The sequence below is a fragment of the Petromyzon marinus genome, chromosome 11 (assembly GCF_048934315.1).
Source record: "Petromyzon marinus isolate PM22_M1 ecotype Great Lakes invasive population chromosome 11, UKy_Petmar_22M1.pri1.0, whole genome shotgun sequence".
NCBI classification, from domain to species: domain Eukaryota; kingdom Metazoa; phylum Chordata; class Hyperoartia; order Petromyzontiformes; family Petromyzontidae; genus Petromyzon; species Petromyzon marinus.
Window position 1 is genome coordinate 14,987,996 of NC_133677.1, and position 20,784 is coordinate 15,008,779.

The 20,784-nt window shown below is 47.6% G+C and overlaps 1 protein-coding gene across 4 annotated transcripts in view; it reads left to right on the plus strand.

Moving 5' to 3' along the window:
- The window catches only part of LETM1 (leucine zipper and EF-hand containing transmembrane protein 1), a 40,633-nt gene that overhangs the window by 5,472 nt on the left and 14,377 nt on the right, over window positions 1–20,784 (plus strand). For all 4 annotated transcript variants that reach the window (XM_032951922.2, XM_032951923.2, XM_076066245.1 and 1 more), the window contains 7 exons: window positions 4,936–4,990; window positions 5,599–5,794; window positions 8,310–8,585; window positions 8,785–8,928; window positions 9,859–9,990; window positions 14,093–14,296; window positions 16,336–16,455. In XM_032951922.2, the coding sequence (XP_032807813.2) occupies window positions 4,936–4,990; window positions 5,599–5,794; window positions 8,310–8,585; window positions 8,785–8,928; window positions 9,859–9,990; window positions 14,093–14,296; window positions 16,336–16,455 (1,127 nt within the window). The remainder of the gene's footprint in view (window positions 1–4,935; window positions 4,991–5,598; window positions 5,795–8,309; window positions 8,586–8,784; window positions 8,929–9,858; window positions 9,991–14,092; window positions 14,297–16,335; window positions 16,456–20,784) is intronic.

Genomic DNA, 20,784 nt, shown 5'->3' on the forward strand with positions numbered 1-20,784 from the left:
GCACATCGCCCGCCCAGGTACAGAATCTCCACCTTCTCCAAACCTACCCTATTACGTATGGAGAGGTGGAAGGTGGTGTATTTGGTAACAGAAAGTACCTGGGTAAGTGTGTTGTTTTGGAGTAGTTGCTCGAAAGGCCCTAACTCTACGTGACAAATTGCAGGTTCAGCAGTAAGGTCTCAGAATGTGAAGCAATTACTCGATCATCAGCATACACGTCACGTTTGGCCAGTAGGGCGCTATCCAAGACTAGAGAATCGGCCCTTCTCTACAGTTGACAGGAGTTTCAGTGTAATGGTAGAAGCATCGATTGAAAATATATTGATACCATATTCTTTGGGTCTTTCGGTAAAGTCACGTAGATGGTTCGAAAAAAATACCGATTTCAGTGAATGCAACGTTAAAAATAATTGAAAGATTTTAACGACTATAATAAAATCGTCAAATCACTTCTCTTGACTTCTCACACAGAGACAGTTATTTTATTGATTCCTCAGGGATGATGAGCTTATTTGACCTTAAACTGGCATTTTAAATCTGATTGAGTCAACCTCTTAACCATAGTGCTACTTTGGCCGTGTGATGGCGTAATTACCGCTGACTAAATGACAGTGAACATAACGGCGATACTCCCTTGTGTCTCTTGATATTCCGAGTCTTAAAAGTTTAATGGTCACGCTTCAATGATCTGTCACCACGTAAAAGAGACTTGGGTAGCTGATATGGCCACCGTTTCACATGGCTACTCGTGCACACACAACACCCACGTAGAGGATTGTGCACTGTGGCCCAGTCTGAACCACAGTGGAGAAGGACGCTTATGTAAGGTATTGACGTGTGTGAGATTTAAGGTGAGCGGTGAGCATTATTAACAGTACATTTCCTTCTGTAAGAGCCTAGGAACCTCATTATTTGGTGATGAACACTCTTGTGTTAAATAATGCCCTCAGCAGTAGTTCAAAGGCAGAGACATTCCTTCAATATGAATTCCTTCAATAGGAATGACTGTGGCACAGTGTTCCACATTCACAGTTTTACAATTAGCCATTGCACAATAACCAGGTCACAGAGTTCCAGTAATTTAAAGGATTTGAATGACATTTCTCTCCTGTGTTTTTTGTTTGTCGTGTGGCTGTGGTAGCAGTTGCATGCCGACGTTTTGTCATTTATTCAGGGCTGTCCTTGCTGATGGTGAGATGCTGCCTTGCATGTGATCATGTACCCATTTATCTGCAACCGGTGTCGTGTAGAGGGCAGCTCGTTTATTGAGACACCGTCGTCATTGCGCACAATGTCCCAGTGATATTTGTAGCCGTGTGCAAGCCACGTGGAATTCACAGCTGTCAAGCAACGGGGTGGCACTCATCTCCGTTGGTGGCCCTGAACCAGTGGTGGAAATTCTGCATTTTCATGGCAGGGGCCCAGTTTCTTCAAAGGAATTGCCCTTTGACAACCCACAAAGTAGTAGCTATTTTATTGACCCTGAAGGATAATTAGTAAGCTACTACTCATACCGAAATTAGTGAAAATTGACAAATGTAGATTCCCTGGAACCAGAATGTGCGTTGACAAGGTTGGTTGGTTGCGCTAAGCCCAGTGATGTAGATACATGCGTGGGAATGCATGGAGTTAAACATCTTCACAGATTACAGCAAAGCTATATTCATATTCTTAGCTCTTTCGGTAAAGTCACGTTGAAGGGAAACAATAAAATAATAAAATATATAAAACAATAAAAATTCTCACGACGTTTCGACCTTAACACAAACGGTTGTCATCATGTGTTATGGTCGAAACGTCGTGAGAATTTTTATTGTTTTATATATATTTTATTATTTTATTGTTTCCCTTCAACGTGACTTTACCGAAAGAGCTAAGAATATTAATTACTGCAGTCACGAAAGTTTTAAATCAAAATTTACAGCAAAGCTCTTTGCATTTCATTGGAGTCCATGTCCAATGAGATTATATGCTTGAGTCGATTAGTTAGAATGCAAATGTTTCTTGTTCAGCCTCCGAGCGAGTGAAAATGCGATCAGATCGCTCCATTCTAATTTCAATTGTCACAGGTTCCAATTCGTGGTTGGATCTGTGGAAGCTGCTTAGACTGTCACCTCACACAAAGCTCCAGGTCATCTCGGACACAATGGCCACTTTTCTACGCTTACAATTTGTAGACCCATGTACAAAACACCTGCGTCAGTTTTAAACATTCCGACTGGCCTGCATATAATCCATCCTTGGTCTAGCTCGAGAGGATTGTATGAGGAGCTTACAGATCCTTAAAATATCTGCATACAGTCCCATCAGTGATCTTCTCCGGCAGGTATGGCTGCCCAAGCAGCTTGTGTTTTTTTTCTAAACTATTTTATTTATCAGGTGAAGCAGTGGCTTATATCATCATATATGGGCATTTATAGTAGCCAGATAATCTAAACGCATGTTTCTAAATATGGAGGGCAAGACTGGAAGACCCAGAGAAAAGTTTACGCAATCACGGGGAGAGAGAACACGTAAACTCCAAATATATAGGCATCGTCAGGGTCGAACCCACAACCCCTTGCACGCCAGGCAAGGGAGATAACATCTCGCCACCACGATGCCTCGGACAGATGTGGTCTAACAGCCATGGCTCGGGCTCGAGAAGAGATGGAGTGATGTGGTATCGGAGGATGCGGAACTGAGTGGACTTGCCGATGACTGGTACCAGTGGTGTCAAGATCGGCCTCTGTGGAGGAGGCTCGTGAAGGACGATGCTGCTGGGCAGTTGGAGGCAACCATGTACAGTGAGGGAAAAAAGTATTTGATCCCCTGCTGATTTTGTATGTTTGCCCACTGACAAAGAAATTATCAATTTATAAATGGTAGGTTTATTTGAACAGTGAGAGACAGAATAACAACAACAAAATACAGAAAAACGCATGTCAAAAATGCTATAAATTGATTGGCATTTTAGTGAGGGAAATAAGTATTTGACCCCCTCTCAATCAGAAAGATTTCTGGCTCCCAGTTGTCTTTTATACAGGTAACGAGCTGAGATTAGGAGCACACTCTTAAAGGGAGTGCTCCTCATCTCAGCTTGTTACCTGTATAAAAGACACCTGTCCACAGAAGCAATCAATCAGATTCCAAACTCTCCACCATGGCCAAGACCAAAGAGCTCTCCAAGGATGTCAGGGACAAGATTGTAGACCTACACAAGGCTGGAATGGGCTACAAGACCATTGCCAAGCAGCTTGGTGAGAAGGTGACAACAGTTGGTGCGATTATTCGCAAATGGAAGAAACACAAATTAACTGTCAATCTCCCTCGGCCTGGGGCTCCATGCAAGATCTCACCTCGTGGAGTTGCAATGATCATGAGAACGGTGAGGAATCAGCCCAGAACTACACGGGAGGATCTTGTCAATGATCTCAAGGCAACTGGGATCATAGTCACCAAGAAAACAATTGGTAACACACTACGCCGTGAAGGACTGAAATCCTGCAGCGCCCGCAAGGTCCCCCTGCTCAAGAAAGCACATATACATGCCCGTCTGAAGTTTGCCAATGAACATCTGAATGATTCAGAGCACAACTGGGTGAAAGTGTTGTGGTCAGATGAGACCAAAATGGAGCTCTTTGGCATCAACTCAACTCGCCGTGTTTGGAGGAGGAGGAATGCCCCCTATGACCCAAGAACACCATCCCCACCGTCAAACATGGAGGTGGAAACATTATGCTTTGGGGGTGTTTTTCTGCTAAGGGGACAGGACAACTTCACCGCATCAAAGGGACGATGGATGGGGCCATGTACTGTAAAATCTTGGGTGAGAACCTCCTTCCCTCAGCCAGGGCATTGAAAATGGGTCGTGGATGGGTATTCCAGCATGACAATGACCAAAAACACACGGCCAAGGCAACAAAGGAGTGGCTCAAGAAGAAGCACATTAAGGTCCTGGAGTGGCCTAGCCAGTCTCCAGACCTTAATCCTATAGAAAATCTGTGGAGGGAGCTGAAGGTTCGAGTTGCCAAACGTCAGCCTCGAAACCTTAATGACTTGGAGAAGATCTGCAAAGAGGAGTGGGACAAAATCCCTCCTGAGATGTGTGCAAACCTGGTGGCCAACTACAAGAAACGTCTGACCTCTGTGATTGCCAACAAGGGTTTTGCCACCAAGTACTAAGTCATGTTTTGCAGAGGGGTCAAATACTTATTTCCCTCATTAAAATGCAAATTAATTTATCACATTTTTGAAATGCGTTTTTCCGGATTTTTTTTGTTATTATTCTGTCTATCACTGTTCAAATAAACCTATCATTAAAATTATAGACTGATCAGTTCTTTGTCAGTGGGCAAACGTACAAAATCAGCAGGGGATCAAATACTTTTTTCCCTCACTGCAGAATTCCAGGGATCTAAAATGCAGCAAGTAGGGAGAGTGGGGAGCACAGGTGGTTCATCTGCCAGTCATCTCGGTTAATCTAAAACACCTGCGCTTGTTCCGTGACCTGTCAGCGAGCCAACACTTCACGTGGACTCAAAGTGCACCTTGCCTGGCACAAATTATTTGATGACTCCACTGCCACTTTGCAAATGGATTTTGGTGTCATATACAGTCCTCATGCATGTGGAATTTTATGTTTGCATGTTCACCCCATGGTCGTGTTGATTGTTCCCCGGGCCCTCTGATTTTTCCCTCCTCATTTAGAAACATGCGTTTAGAGTATTTGGCTGCTATACATTTCCACATGATAAGCCACTTTGTCGAGCTATCATTTGTGGTGAGGTTGCTTCTGAAAAAGAGCTATGTAGCTCAGTGGGCCTTACCAGGTAAAATAAAAAAAGTGTCTATGTGTGCCTGTGGCAGTGAGTGGTGTGTATCTGTTCACACGTGCATGCGTGGACACGAGAGGCGGCTGAGTGCGTGCTGGGCGGCCGTGTCCTCCCCCCCCAGGGCTCCTGCCGTGGGATGGCTGTGCCGGCTGCACCTCCTTGAGGACTTCATCCAGGTTGGTTGTTTTGCTCGCTCTGTCGATCAAATGAAAAGATATTGCTCAGTCAAGTGCACAGCAGTGTCGACTGCCTAAAGACTGTCCACTGCTGACCAGCAGCATGCTGCTCATGGAGAGTGTGTGTGACCGGCATGTGTATTGGCGACGTAAACGTGTGAGTGATGTGAATGTGTGTTTGTATGGGAGTGTGAATGATGTGCATGTGTGACGTGTGTACGCGTGTGAATGTGTGCACGCATGTGAGTGTATTGATGTGAGTGTGTGATGTAAGTGTGTGTGTGTGCATGGATGTGAGTTTTAGAGATGAACGGGTACTGGGCCTCCCCTAGGTTGACTCAGCCTCAATTGAGTACCGAGTGCAGTGTGTAAACATTGCCACAGATAAAAGCGGCCGGGCGTGGTGCTGGCCACCCACCTGGTCCTGTGCCAGGCCGGCCTTTATAGGTGCTTGCTAACAGCACTTGGCCCGACATTTTGTTAAGGCTACATGGGGGTCTTTGTCTTTTGGTGAGCGTGTGTGTGCACGCATGTGAGAGTGTGAGCAATGAGTGTGTGCGCACGCGTGTTAGCGAAGTAAACGTGCGGATGCTGCATGTGACGTGCAGGAGCTCGAGCCGCGTGAGCAGTGCCGCACTGCGCAAGGCGTCGCCGCTGCCGGCCATGGCCGTCTTCTGCGTGTCGAACGTGCAGTGGAGCGGCCCTGGGGGAGGCGGCCCTGCGATATGCGGCCTCGCTTCGACGTGGGGCAGCCCCGGGACGATGCTCACCCTGGCACTGCCATGCCGGGCTGGGGTCTGTCAGGTGAGCGGCTTTTGTGGGTAGATGCCCCTGTGAGTGGCTGGTGGTGATGGCTTGCGGTTTAGGAGGCTGTAAACTCCGCCTTGGGTTTTCCAGTATCAGGTGATGTGTGCCATGCAGATGGATAGGTTAGTGACTGGAATGTGATGGCGGTGGCTTCATTAGCACTTGCTTCATCCTCCAAACGAGCAGATTCGGCCTGTGCAGCTTCCCAGGAGACTGGCTTGGTGGAAGCCCAGCACTGGTGCATTTTGATCGCATGTTGCTCACACTTTCCAGTTGCTATTGCAACTGAGACTGGAAACTCAAGGCGAACTCTATTCCCTTCTCAGCATGAAGCCCTGAGCCGCGATTGGTTTTGATTGGTATATCGAAACTAATAGAACTTGAAACGCAAATACACTTCCATAAACCCTTCATCTGTCAGGACAGAAACAGGACAATGTAGACCAGGCCTGGTGGCACGCACATGATGTCTGTATTCGCCGTAAAACCTGTAGAATCTGTAATGTCTGAAAAACATGTAATACTTTTAGGATCTGTAATGTTCAGAACATCTGCATTGACATCTGTAATGAATGTAATGTATGTAACTCCTGGAACGACTGATGTCTCTAACAGCTGTACTGCCTGGCAACATCAATAGCAATTGGCTTTAATGCCTGTCATGGCTTCAACAAGCGAAATACGTGTAACTTGAATGACTGTTATGCGAACATCTGCAACGCACATAACGCTTCAGACGTTCATGATGCCTGTAATGCCAGCCCCGATTATTTTTTTAGCTCTGATTATTATTTGGTTTATTTTGGTCTGATTTATTATGAGACCTCCTTTGCCAGTAACAAGATATAGGAATAGGTTTTACCCTTTTAACTGGCACAAAAACTGACACCTTTATTCAAGGCATCATGTTTGCAATAACCACAACACAAGCAGTCAAAATGCAAACAAAAAAGACAACTCTGATAATAATATGCACTGTCCTTGAATTTGATTGGTCCACACCCGAGACATTTTTTCTTAGAGCCTAGTCTCCATTGGTGTTGGACCAGAAGACGCCAAAAGGCGTACAACTCAAAAACAGCGCACTATCAGAGTATTGAGGGCTCGGGGTGAGCATGTACATTATGAGACCTCCTTTGCCAGTAACAAGATATAGGAATAGGTTTTACCCTTTTAACTTGCACAAAAACTGACACCTTTATTCAAGGCATCATGTTTGCAATAACCACAACACAAGCAGTCAAAATGCAAACAAAAAAGACAACTCTGATAATAATATGCACTGTCCTTGAATTTGATTGGTCCACAGCCGAGACAGCTTTTCTTAGAGCCTAGTCTCCATTGGTGTTGGACCAGAAGACGCCAAAAGGCGTACAACTCAAAAACAGCGCACTATCAGAGTATTGAGGGCTCGGGGTGAGCATGTACATTATGAGACCTCCTTTGCCAGTAACAAGATATAGGAATAGGTTTTACCCTTTTAACTTGCACAAAAACTGACACCTTTATTCAAGGCATCATGTTTGCAATAACCACAACACAAGCAGTCAAAATGCAAACAAAAAAGACAACTCTGATAATAATATGCACTGTCCTTGAATTTGATTGGTCCACACCCGAGACAGCTTTTCTTAGAGCCTAGTCTCCATTGGTGTTGGACCAGAAGACGCCAAAGTATTGACGGCTCGGGGTGAGCATGTACATTATGAGACCTCCTTTGCCAGTTTTTGTGCCAGTTAAAAGGGTAAAACCTATTCCTATATCTTGTTACTGGCAAAGGAGGTCTCATAATGTACATGCTCACCCCGAGCCCTCAATACTCTGATAGTGCGCTGTTTTTGAGTTGTACGCCTTTTGGCATCTTCTGGTCCAACACCAATGGAGACTAGGCTCTAAGAAAAGCTGTCTCGGCTGTGGACCAATCAAATTCAAGGACAGTGCATATTATTATCAGAGTTGTCTTTTTTGTTTGCATTTTGACTGCTTGTGTTGTGGTTATTGCAAACATGATGCCTTGAATAAAGGTGTCAGTTTTGTGCCAGTTAAAAGGGTAAAACCTATTCCTATATTTGGTCTGATTTATATTCATGTAATTGTTGTTCAAGTTTTCATGTTATTGCTTTTATCATTTTGGTTTTCCAGGTAACTCTTGCAAATAAGAATCATCCTGGTCTGTTAATCTCTCACCGGTTAAACAAACTAGACTTGAAACTCAACAAACTAAACGAACAGAAACTATTTTTTATTTTACCAGTTAAAGCCCACTGAGCTATACAGCTCTTTTTCAGAGGTGACTTAGCTCAACAACATTTCTAGCAGCCAAATACTCTGAATAAATGTCGATTATAAATGTGGAGGGAAAAACCGGAGGACCTGGAGAAAAATCCACACAACCATGGGGAGAACATGCAAACTCCAAATATACAGGTATCGTCAGGGTTGGGGTCGAACCCTCAACCTCCTGTATACCAGGCAAGGTAGTTAACATCTCACCACCTTGGCGTTCCAACAGACAGTGGTGCGAGGCGTGCACACCACTGCGCCGCGCCTGCTGCCGGAGCCGCCGGGCACCAAGGCCAGCCCAGGGGAACAGAAGGCCGTGGCGCCTCCGCGGCAGCCGGGCCCGGCCGCGCTGATGAAGCTTCGCCACCTTGGGGCCCGCGTTGTCGCCGAGCTGCGGCACTACTACCATGGCTTCCGCTTGCTCGGCATCGACACGCGCGTTGCCGCGCGCATAGTCTGGCAGATCCTGCACGGCAGCCAGCTCAACCGCAGGGAGCGCCGGCAGGTGGGTCCTCCACCAGCGTCTCCCTCCCTCGCACGCACGCTGCGGCGGGATGGGTGCAAGCGCCCAGCCGAGTGCGGCGGCGTTCCTGAATTTCCAATAATGTCTTGGGTGTGCGCGCAATTAGACGCATGTACCAATCTATTTTAGTTCATGGCTGGTCAAGACAAGCCCCGTGTTCTCACTATGTTCTGCCTGGCAGCTGCTGCGGACGTGTGCAGACCTCTTCCGCCTGCTGCCCTTCCTCGTGTTCATCATCGTGCCCTTCATGGAGTTCCTGCTACCCGTCTTCCTCAAGCTCTTCCCCAACATGCTGCCCTCCACGTTCGAGACCCTCTCCAAGAAGGTGGCACCCACGCCCAGCTCCCCCCACTCACAGCTTTGTCCCCCTCTCCCCCTGCTGCTGCTGTAGCCGCTGATCTGATAGCGTCCGCGCAGTAGGCCCTGTTAGGCCCCCTGAGATGACATTGAGCAAAACCACTTTATTTGGAGAGCCTGCTCACTACACAGACATCTATGCCAGAACCTTCACCACTCACTTTTTTTCTCAGATTTGTCGAACTTTCATGCTGTGGGAATCATGCTCGCATGAGATTGACATTTTTATTCGAAGATCTTATAACCAACAGCGTGATGTGGGCCTATGTCGGACAACGGCCCCAGAAGATGCCACTAAACTCTTCTTCCCTTCAGTAGCCTCAGTATGCCAAATTACTCTTTAAAACCAAATGTATCTTAGTGATTTTTCTGTTCAGTGATTCGTCACGCAGGTGAACGTGGATGTTTACCCCGCTGTCTTTGCCGTGCCGGCTTAGCGAGCTTTCACCGTGGCAGCCATCTGGCCTCTGCCAGCCACTTTTACCTTTATCAGTTGAGAAATGATTAGCATTTATTTTCATTGCGTCGCATTCTTACACATCACAACATTGTTGTCTCTGTTTTTGTTGATTATGGTGGCACTGACCCTGACACTACTGGGTTAATGTTGGAGATGCTATCTGTTTTCTTAATCTCTTTTAATGATAACGATAATTGCAAACACTTTGGCAGGTTCCAATGACAGTGAGAGGAGAATATCAGCGGCCCAATACCTCAGAGGCTCAGAATGCTGGGCTGGCACTGCTAAGAATCTGGACAAAAATCTGATCAACCGTGTGGGCTCTCAAGTGTCGGGAGTTGATTGACTCAGCTTTGTTACCAGTGACTTGGTACATTTGTGTGTTTTGTGTGTGCTTTGTGTGACTTTGTGTGTAATGGGTGTCGTTGTTCCGTGCAGGAGGAGCGCCTGCAGCAACAGCTGCGGGTGAAGCTGGAGATGGCGCGGTTCCTACAGGACACAGTCGGGGAGATCGCCCTGCGCAACAAGGCCACCTCCTCCACCCAAGAGTTCTCCTCGTTCTTCCAGCGGGTAGGGAGTGAGAGAGTGAGCGTGTCCGTGAGAGCGCGAGGGCTTGACGCTATGGGCTCACGGGACACACGAGAACCAGTGGTAGAACGCTCCCTGTTGAAGTGAAACCCTTCAAGTGCCGAGTCTTATTTTGTTAAGCCAGATGAGAACTCCAGAGACAAGAATATTCTCACTTGCAAGAGTGACCTGGAAGTTTACTCGGCAATTTGAACCCAGGTCGCCAGCTCCAGGGGCACCCGTGTTATCCACTACACCACGAGAACTAATACATGTGTTAATTCATTAGCCCCCTCCTCTCACCTCATCTCACATCACCTCTGACTGCTCTGCTTCAGTAACCACTGCCTTCCAATCCCCCACATGTCCTGCTCATTGGGAGGGTAAATTTTTTTTAGTTGCTCGTGTTGTCTGAAACCACTATCTGGTTGTCCGCACGGCTTCCTTCTCTCCCTGTTTAAGCCTCAACTCAAGGTCCAGTAAAATGTTTACTTCAAATTTCGTGACTGTAGGAATTCATATTCTTGGTTCTTTCGGTAAAGTCACATAGATAGGAAGTAAAAATGAAATAAAATTACAATTAAAATAAATAATAAATAAAAACAAAAACACCACAGCGTTTCGATCGCAACACAAGCGGTCTTCATCAGGTGGAGAGAAAAAAGGGGGCAAGCCTCCAAATGCAACTGCTTATAATAAAGGCTTCCAAAGCGAGTGGGCGGGGGACGAGAGTTGCGAGGCAGCACCAAGGAAAGCTGTGCGGCGTAAACAGCATGGGCGGGGCAGCCAGTGCCAATGTAGGAGTAAAGCACGAGAGGTAGAAGTAAAGCGCGAGATAGAGGTGGAGCTGAAGGCGAGGGGCGCAGTCCAAGTGTGTTAGACAATGGGGGGAGGGGATAGAGATAGGGGGGGGTAGAGATAGGGGGAGAGAGGGGGAAAGAGATGGGGGGGGCATTGCACCTCACTCCACATATCCACACTGATGACGGTAGAGGTTGACAAGAAACCACAAATCAAGTCATGACCCAAAGTGGTTCATGACATCATTCCAATGATTGCTGAGTTTATAACCGTCGTCTCGGTGGAAATTGTGTCTGTGTCTCTATATATGGATTGCTTCGTGAATGAATCTTTGTTGATAGCTAGTTGGCTTGCAAAGTACCATCGTCCTAGAGGAATCATTTCGGAGATGCATTGAGCTCTATGGTGTAGAATTTTGATGAGGGAATTATTATGGGATGGATGGTGGTGGAATTCCTGTAACAGTGTCCCATTGAGCCATCTGGTCTCTTTTCGATTAGAACATAAAAAATGGTAGCTTGCCATCCTTTTCCACTTCGATGGTGAATTTGATGGCGGGGTGTATGGAATTAATGTCGTTGAGGAATTGGTTTCGAGCTGGTCGGCCATGTGCCCAGATGACGAACCTCTTCCACAAGGACGGGCGTAGAGTGGATACCTGGATGGCGTCCGTCTCAAATTTTTCCATGAAAATGTTGACCACAACCGGAGATAAGGGAGAACCCATTGGGGTGCTTTCAGTTTGTTAGAATGTTCCACTCCAGGTGAAGTATGTATTGGTGAGGCAGCGTCTCACCAGGGCTGGAACATCAGCATTTAATCTTTGTTGGACCAAATCTTCAATTATTGCAATGGTATTGGGCACAGGAACTTTGGTGAACAAAGAAACTACATCGAAACTAACGAGCTAATCACCTGGGGACAGTGAGATGTCTTTAATTGATGATACCAGGTGAGCTGAGTTAAGAACAGAAGAGGTGGTCTTACCAGTGAATTGCTGCAAGGTCTCAGACAGATATCGGGCCAGTTTGTCGGTGAGTGAGCCAATGGTAGAGACGATGGGACGAAAGGGTGTACCTTTTTTATGGATTTTTGGTCAGCCAGAGAGTCTGGGTGGTCTAGCAGCAGAAGGTTTTAAGGAAAACCGTTTAGTCTGTTCAGTTAATGAAGCTGAATCAGTGATGATCCCATTCGTTTTTGTAACGATGCAGTTGGTGGGAACTCTTTTAATTTTTGTGTAGCTACCATCATTAAGTAGGTCCTGAATTTTGTTATTGTACACGTTTTTGTCCATGATGACCGTGGCATTGCCTTTGTCGGCTGAGAGGATGACGATATCTTACCTCTTTTTTATTGATATTACTCAAAACGCTCCTCCTTACTGATGTTGCCGACTGGTATCTTAGCGCTTTTGAGGGTTGCAGCGATTTCAGATCTTGTCACATCTGCAGTGATGTGTCCCAAACCCTTAAGAGCTACATCGACCTGAGCAATAATGTCATCCACTGGTATGTGTTTGGGGGTGACTGCAAAGTTCAATCCTTTAGCCAAAACCGACTTTAGACCATCGGAAATTGGGATATTACTCAGATTAATAACAACCTTGTCAACGTCTAACTTTTTAATGTGTGGATCTGGTTTCTTCTTGATCTGTTCCCATCTGTGAAGGACAAGATTCCTGACATGCAATATCCCGGCGTCTACAAACTAAGCTATATCTGCGGCAGCAGTTACATTGGGGAAACTAAACGACATGTCTCGGACCGTGTTCGTGAACAGAAGGCAGATCTGAAACACGGCAGGATCAATGCTTCTGCCGTGGCTGATCATTACTTTAATGCGGCTGGCTCACACGAAATTGATTTCTCTAAGACGATGGTACTTTGCAAGCCGACTGGCTATCAACAAAGATTTGTTCACGAAGCCATCCATATATACAGACACAATTTCAACCGAGACGACGGTTATAAACTCAGCAATCATTGGAAAGATGTCATCAACCACTATGGGTCATGACTTGATTTGTGTTTTCTTGTCAACCTCTACCGTCAGCAGTGTGGATGTGTGTAGTGAGGTGTAATGCCCCTTTCCCATCGCTACCCCCCTCTCTCCCCCTATCTCTACCCCCTCTCTCCCCCCATTGTCTAACACACTTGGACTGCGCCCCTCGCCTTCAGCTCCACCTCTATCTCGCGCTTTACTTCTACCTCTCGTGCTTTACTCCTACATTGGCACTGGCTGCCACGCCCATGCTGTTTACGCCGCACAGCTTTCCTTGGTGCTGCCTCGCAACTCTCGTCCCCCGCCCACTCGCTTTGGAAGCCTTTATTATAAGCAGTTGCATTTGGAGGCTTGCCCCCTCTTTTCTCTCCGCCTGATGAAGACCGCTTGTGTTGCGATCGAAACGTCGTGGGGGTTTTTTTGCTTTTATTTTTTATTTAATTTTTATTTTCTATCTACGTGATTTTTACCGAAAGAACCAAGAGTATCAAGGTCCAGTTCTCTGTTACCTGTAGTTAATTGTTCCATCCCATGTCGAAATGCCCATTGTTGGTCTTGGGCCTCTTCTCACATCATATTGTGTACAGCCCTGTGAATGGCATTTGCCTGTCGTAACCTGTATACTGTCGCTCATGTGGCCCCGCACGCTTGACGTTTGAGATGCTCAATTAGAATCTAGAGGATGGCGGTGACGGTCGCCTCACTTAGAAATTCATAAACCTCTGGACTGGACGTGTTTGGTTTCTGCCCACGAGGAGGGAATGCACGCGTCTGTGGGGAATGGTGTGCCGGTGCAGTGAAGCTTGTCTTGTGTTGAGCACTGATCTTTCTATGACGATTGCGCTTGGTGTCTGGATCGATCGTTCGGGGCTAGAGTGGTTGACATTGTATGTGTGTGTATGTGTACGTATGTGTCCGTGGCGGCTGTTGTATGTGTGCTGGTGTTTGTGCCTGTGGAGTGGTAGTCTAGCAGTTCGCTCACTGCTCTATGAACTCGGCGACCCGAGTTCGATTCCCCCTGGCAGTCAACACCACTATTATCGGAACCATTTCTGGGCTTCCCCTAGGTCAACTCAGCCTCAAATTAATACTTGGTGTGATGTGTAAACATCATCACCAGGAAGACAAAGGGGCCGGGGGGTGTGGTGCTGGTCACCCACCCGTTCGTGCGCCGTACCGGCCTTCATATCTTCTTGCTAACAGCCTGTTTACGGCTATACGGACGGAATCTTTGTCTTTATGGCAGATGCATGTGTGTTAATGGGTTTGTGTGTGCTTATCGGCCTGGTTCTCGTGCTGCCAGGTGCGCAGCTCGGGTGCGCGCCCCAGCAACGCGGAGTTGGTTCACTTCTCACAACTCTTTGAGGACGAGCTGACGCTGGACAGCCTGACGCGGCCCCAGCTCGCCGCGCTCTGCCGCCTCCTCGAGCTCAGGCCGATCGGCACCAACAACTTCCTGCGCTTCGAGCTGCGAATGAAGCTGCGCGCGGTCAAGGCTGACGACAGGGTACAGCAGCCACAGCAGCAGCAGCAGCTCCATTGGTGGTGGTGGTTGTTGTTTTTCCTACGGTAACAGGCATCCTTGTTTGCCATGTCTCCACTAGCACTGGCCACTACTATCCTAGGCTCCTCCTAGGATAGTTCCTTTCTCACCGTACGTAGCCAACTGCATTCCAGACGACCGAAGAAGTGCATCTGAAAGCGTGCAATGCAGTGATTGTCTTGCAACATCGTGTTGATACATATGTAGGCCCCCTCCGTGTGACGTTGCTCGTGTTCTCTGCAGCGTAGTTGCGTGGAGGGTATCATAGAGCTCCTTTTTCCGAAGCCCTAGATGCCGCATGTGAGTTGGTGCGATTTAATGGGTGCGATCCCATCCTATCAAGGACTCGCGATTGTATCGCTACCAATTGCACCATGCAGTTCCTCGCTATGCGGATGCACACTTTGCACCTTGTTGAGCCCGGGCTTAAGTTTTGCAATGAGGTGTATTCCCCGTAAAACATTCATCAAATCAGTGAGCGAGTTAGACTCACGACCACATACTATGTATATGTGTCTGTAGGTGTCTGAGGGTGTCGGTGACCCTTCACGTGGTCTTAAAGTGTACATAGCCTGGCACAATCGCCATGGTCACGTCACCGCCACTTACGGGCGAATAGTGGTTGTTGTTGCGTGTGGGTGGGCGTGGTACTGGCCACCCACCCCCTCGTGTGCTGTGCTGGCCTTCATAGGTGGTCACTAACAGCACATGCCCCAGTCTATTCAGGCTAAAATGTGAGATATTTGTGTAGTGACATATGACTTCACTACTGTGTCGGGACCGTACGAGCGTAGTGACATATGACGTCACTACTGTGTCGGGACCGTACGAGCGTAGTGACATGACGTCACTACTGTGTCGGGACCGTACGAGCGTAGTGACATATGACGTCACTACTGTGTCGGGACCGTACCAGCGTAGTGACATATGACGTCAATTCTGTGTTGGCTCGGTACGGGTACTGTAGGCGGGGTGTCACGGAGGTCGCGTCAGGCCGTGACACTCTGCGTGAACCCGACAGGACACGTGACCGGACAAAGGGGGGCGAGGGGCCCCAGGGGGGAGCTTGGTGGTCACGTGGTAAGGGGTCCGTACCTTCCCGAAGGATCGGGAAGGGGGGCGTTGCCGAGGGCGGGGCCGGCCACGCCGCAGGAGTTATAAGCGGGGTGTGAACAGAGAGCTGGGCTGTTCAACCCTGGGATGAAGACGCCATCAGCGGTCCTCGAGTCTCCGGTCTTCGTCTGTGACCAAGCAGCCTGCTAACCTGCCCTGGTCACGTTATGTAGTATTTCCCCCGAGTGTTTGTTAACTAGGGATAGTGGTCACCACCTTATGTATAGTGTTGAGTTGGTTGCTACGTGTTAATAATAAATAGTGTTGCCTCCAAGTTGAGTGTGCGCCTCAATCGAACCCATTACATTTGTATATGTGAAGAGGGAGCAGTATCGCTTCAAACTAGGCAACCCGAGTTTGATTCCCGCTCACGCCGAACACCACTGACAATTAGCTGAACCGGTCTTGGGCATCCTCTAGGTCGACTCAGCCTTAAATTAATTATTGGTGTGATGTGTAAACATTGCCCTGAGGAAGACAAAGGAGGCTGGCAAAGTGCTGACCACCCACTCCCTTGTGTGCTTTGTCGGCCTTCATGGGTGCTCACTAACAGCCCTTGCCCCAGCAGTCTGTTAAGGCTATATAAGGGATATTTGTCTCTTGTCTTTGTATATGTCATTCATCACCACCACAATCATCACCATCACTACCACCACAATCACTACCACCACCATCACTGCGATGGTAGTGTTGGTGGTTGTTGGTGTGTGTAGATGGGGTGGTAGTATTGGTGTTTTTTTTATAGTTGTTGGTGTGTGGGGATGTGGTGGTGGTAGTATTTATTGTTGGTTGTTTGTGTGTGTAGATGTTTTGGCGGTTGTTGGTAGTTGTTGGTATATGCAGATGTGGTGACACTGTTGGCGGTTGTTGGTGGTGATTTCTGAGTGTAGATGATCGCGCAGGAGGGAGTGGAGACCATGACTGTGGCCGAGCTCCAGGCCGCGTGCCGCACGCGTGGCATGAGGGCCCTGGGCGTCACCGAGCAGAGACTACGGGAACAGCTCAAGCAGGTGCCTCCGTCAACGCCTTCACCATTAACAGTGTCGATATAATCATTGTTATCGCTATCATCAATACCCTGTAATCAACATTTTCTGTAAGTGGCTGGCACTATGACTTTCAACGTGGACATCTGCGAAAAAGAGCTTCATAGCTCATTGGATTTCTCCAGTATAAATGTAGTAAAGTCATGTAGTTAGAAATAAAATAAAACAAATCACGACGTTTCGATTGCAACGCAAGCAATCATCATCAGATGGGAAAACCACAGCAAGAAAAAATTCCTGAAGTGGAAGAGAGAGCTGCCGTGGCAAGAGGTTATATAGGTAAGGGGGGAGGGGCAAGGGGGGAGAGAGAGGGGGGGGTGTGGGGTAGCGGTGTGGGGTAAGGGGAGGGGAGCGCTGCGTGAACGCTAGGGCTAGGGGGAGAGAGGACGTGGGGCTGGGGGGGGAAGTGGGCGGGGCTAGAAGTGGGAGGCCGAGTGAGCTGGGGATGCGGGGGGGGGGGGGAATTAACTCTGAAAAATAGACTCGTACCTGGCAGATATGACAGACACGACCTTAAAGCAGTTAAGGTTTTACCTGGTTAATAACATCCTTCCAATGATTGCCCAATTTGTATCCATCTTCTCGGTTGATGTTGTCTTTATATATATCTGGATGGCTTCATGAACAAACCATTGATAGCCCGAAGGTTTGCAGAGTACCTTGGTCTCGGAAAAAACAATATCATGCGAGCCCACAGCGTTATAACAATGGTCAGCTAAGGCAGAGATATTAGTTCTGCGGTGTTTCAGAGCTGCCTTGTGTTCGCGGACACGGTCCGAGATGTCGTTTCGTTTCCCCAATGTAACTGCTACCGCAGGTACATCTCAGTTTGTTAACTCCAGGATATTGCATGTCAGGAATTACCTCCTTCACAGATGGGATTAGATCACGGATTTTGTGTACTGTATTGAATCGGACCTGGATCTTTTGTTTGTTTAAGATTTTGAAAATATTTTTGGTAACACCTGCTATGTATGGTAACATGATGGTTTTGATTGGCTTTTCAGGGGATTGTTTCTCCATGGTTGGAGAAACAGCTTTGCGAATAACGTCGTCCGAGTACCCATTCATCTTGAGGGCCTGGTGTACGTGTTCCAGTTCACTGGCTAGGTGGTGTTGGTCGGAAATGCAGTGGACCCTATGGTGTAGTGTTTTGATCAGGGAATTATTTTGTGCCGGATGGTGGCGGGATTCAGGTTTCAGATAGGAATCTGTGTGGGTGGCTTTCCTGTAGATAGTGTCCCAACGAGCCGCCAGGTTTCTTCTCAAACAAAACATCCAGGAATGGTAGCTTACCATCCTTCTCCACTTCCATGGTGAATTTGATGGATGGGTGTATGGAATTGATGTGGTTGAGAAATTGGTTCAAAGCTGGCAGGCCATGTGGCCAAATGACGAAAGTGTCATCTACATATCTCTTCCAAAGGAAGGACGTAAGGTGGATGTCTGGATGGCATCTGTTTCAAATGTCTCCATGAAAACATTCGCGATCACTGGTGATAAGGGGGAACCCATGGGGGTACCTTCATTTTGTTTGTAGAAAGTACCATTCCAGGTGAAGTAAGTGTTGGTAAGGCAGTGCCTAACCAGAGTTGGTACATCAGGATTCAGTCCATGTTGGACTAAGGCTTCAATTATTGCTAAGATGGCAGGTACAGGAACCTTGGTGAACAGAGAAACTACAGTAAAACCTTGGATTGCGAGCATAATTCGTTCCGGAAACGTGTTTGTAATACAAAGCACTCGTATATCAAAGCACTCGTATATCAGTTGTGATCACGTGACGCTCGGCAGACAAAGCGTATACGTACACTATTCGTATTGCAAGACCTCGCTCGTTTATCAAATTAATATTTATTTAAAAATTTTGCTCATCTTGCAAAACACTCGCAGACCAAGTTACTCACAATCCAAGGTTTTACTGTCCATCAAAGCTGACGAGCAAATCATCTGGGGACAGTGAAATGCCCTTGATTAGAGAGACCAAGTGAGGGCTGAATTTTGCTGTCACCCCCAAACACATCCCAGTGGATGATATAATTGCCCAGGTAGATGTGGAAGGATGTTATTAACCAGATAAAACCTTAACTGCTTTATGGTTCATATTCTTGGTCTTTCGGTAAAGTCACGTTGAAGGGAAACAATAAAATAATAAAATATATATAAAACAATAAAATAAAAATAAAACAATACATTTTTATTTTATTTTTATTTATTGGTTTTATATATTTTATTATTTTATTGTTTCCCTTCAACGTGACTTTACCGAAAGAACCAAGAATATGAATCACTGCCATCACAAAAGCTTTAAATCAAAATGCTTTATGGTCGTGTCTATCATATCTGCCGGGTACGAGTCTTTTTTTCAGAGTTAATTTCCCCCCGCATCCCCAGCTCTCTCGGCCTCCCACTTCTAGCCCCGCCCACTCCCCCCCCCCAGCCTCACGTCCTCTCTCCCCCTAGCGCTCACGCAGCGCTCCCCTCCCCTTACCCCCCCTCTCTCTCTCCCCTTGCCCCTCCCCCCTTACCTATATAACCTCTTGCCACGGCAGTTCTCTCTCCCACTTCAGCAATTTTTTCTTGCTGTGGTTTTCCCATCTGATGATGATTGCTTGTGTTGCAATCGAAACGTCGTGATTTGTTTTATTTTATTTCTAACTACGTGACTTTACCGAAAGAACCAAAGAGGATGGATTCCTGCAGTCACGAAAGCTTCAAATCAAGATTATAAATGTAGTGTTTTAATTTCACGCGGACAACTTTTTATTTTTCTCCTGTCACTTTTTTATTGACAGAACCCCTCGCGTTCGACACCCCGCAACTTCGTCGTGATTTTCCCGCTTACGCTGCTCGCCTGCTCCGCTCGCTCTACTCGCTCTGCTCTCTCTTTCTCAGTCTCTCTACTGCTAGCCTGCTCTCACTCTCACTCTCCTAGCCTCTCTACTGCTAGCCTGCTCTCACTCTCACTCTCTTAGCCTCTCTACTGCTAGCCTGCTCTCACTCTCCTAGCCTCTCTACTGCTAGCCTGCTCTCTCTAGCCTTTCTACTGCTAGCCTGCTCCGCTCGCTCCGCTCGGTCTGCTAGCCTGCTCTCTCTAGCTTCTCTACTGCTAGCCTGCTCTCACTCTCACTCTCCTAGCCTCTCTACTGCTAGCCTGCTCTCACTCTCCTAGCCTCTCTACTGCTAGCCTGCTCTCACTCTCCTAGCCTCTCTACTGCTAGCCTGCTCTCACTCTCCTAGCCTCTCTACTGCTAGCTTGCCAGCCACGCTCCGCTCCCTTCGCTCGCTCCGCTGCTGGCCTACCACTATACACTCTGATAGCTTCTCCACTGCTAGCCTATTACTATACACTCGGGTAGCTTCTCCACTGCTAGCCTCTCACGATATCTTCTGTTAGCTTCTCTACTGCTAGCCTTCCCCAAAAACTCTGCTAGCTTCTCCACTGCTAGCCTTCTCACATGCACACTTAGGATTCCGCTAGTTTATCTACTGCTAGCCTTTCTACCCTCGCCTCTCCAACCTCGCCCTGCCTCCAGTGGGGGTTCAGCCATCATTATTTCTAACTACGTGACTTTACTGAAAGAACCAAAGAGGATGGATTTCTGCAGTCACGAAAGCTTCAAATCAAGATTATAAATGTAGTGTTTTAATTTCACGCGGACAACTTTTTATTTTTCTCCTGTCACTTTTTTATTGACAGAACCCCTCGCGTTTGACACCCCGCAACTTCGTCGTGATTTTCCCGCTTACGCTGCTCGCCTGCTCCGCTCGCTCCGCTCGCTCTGCTCTCTCTTTCTCAGCCTCTCTACTGCTAGCCTGCTCTCACTCTCACTCTCCTAGCCTCTCTACTGCTAGCCTGCTCTCACTCTCACTCTCTTAGCCTCTCTACTGCTAGCCTGCTCTCACTCTCCTAGCCTCTCTACTGCTAGCCTGCTCTCTCTAGCCTTTCTACTGCTAGCCTGCTCCGCTCGCTCCGCTCGGTCTGCTAGCCTGCTCTCTCTAGCCTCTCTACTGCTAGCCTGCTCTCACTCTCCTAGCCTCTCTACTGCTAGCCTGCTCTCACTCTCCTAGCCTCTCTACTGCTAGCCTGCTCTCACTCTCCTAGCCTCTCTACTGCTAGCTTGCCAGCCACGCTCCGCTCCCTTCGCTCGCTCCGCTGCTGGCCTACCACTATACACTCTGATAGCTTCTCCACTGCTAGCCTATTACTATACACTCGGGTAGCTTCTCCACTGCTAGCCTCTCACGATATCTTCTGTTAGCTTCTCTACTGCTAGCCTTCCCCAAAAACTC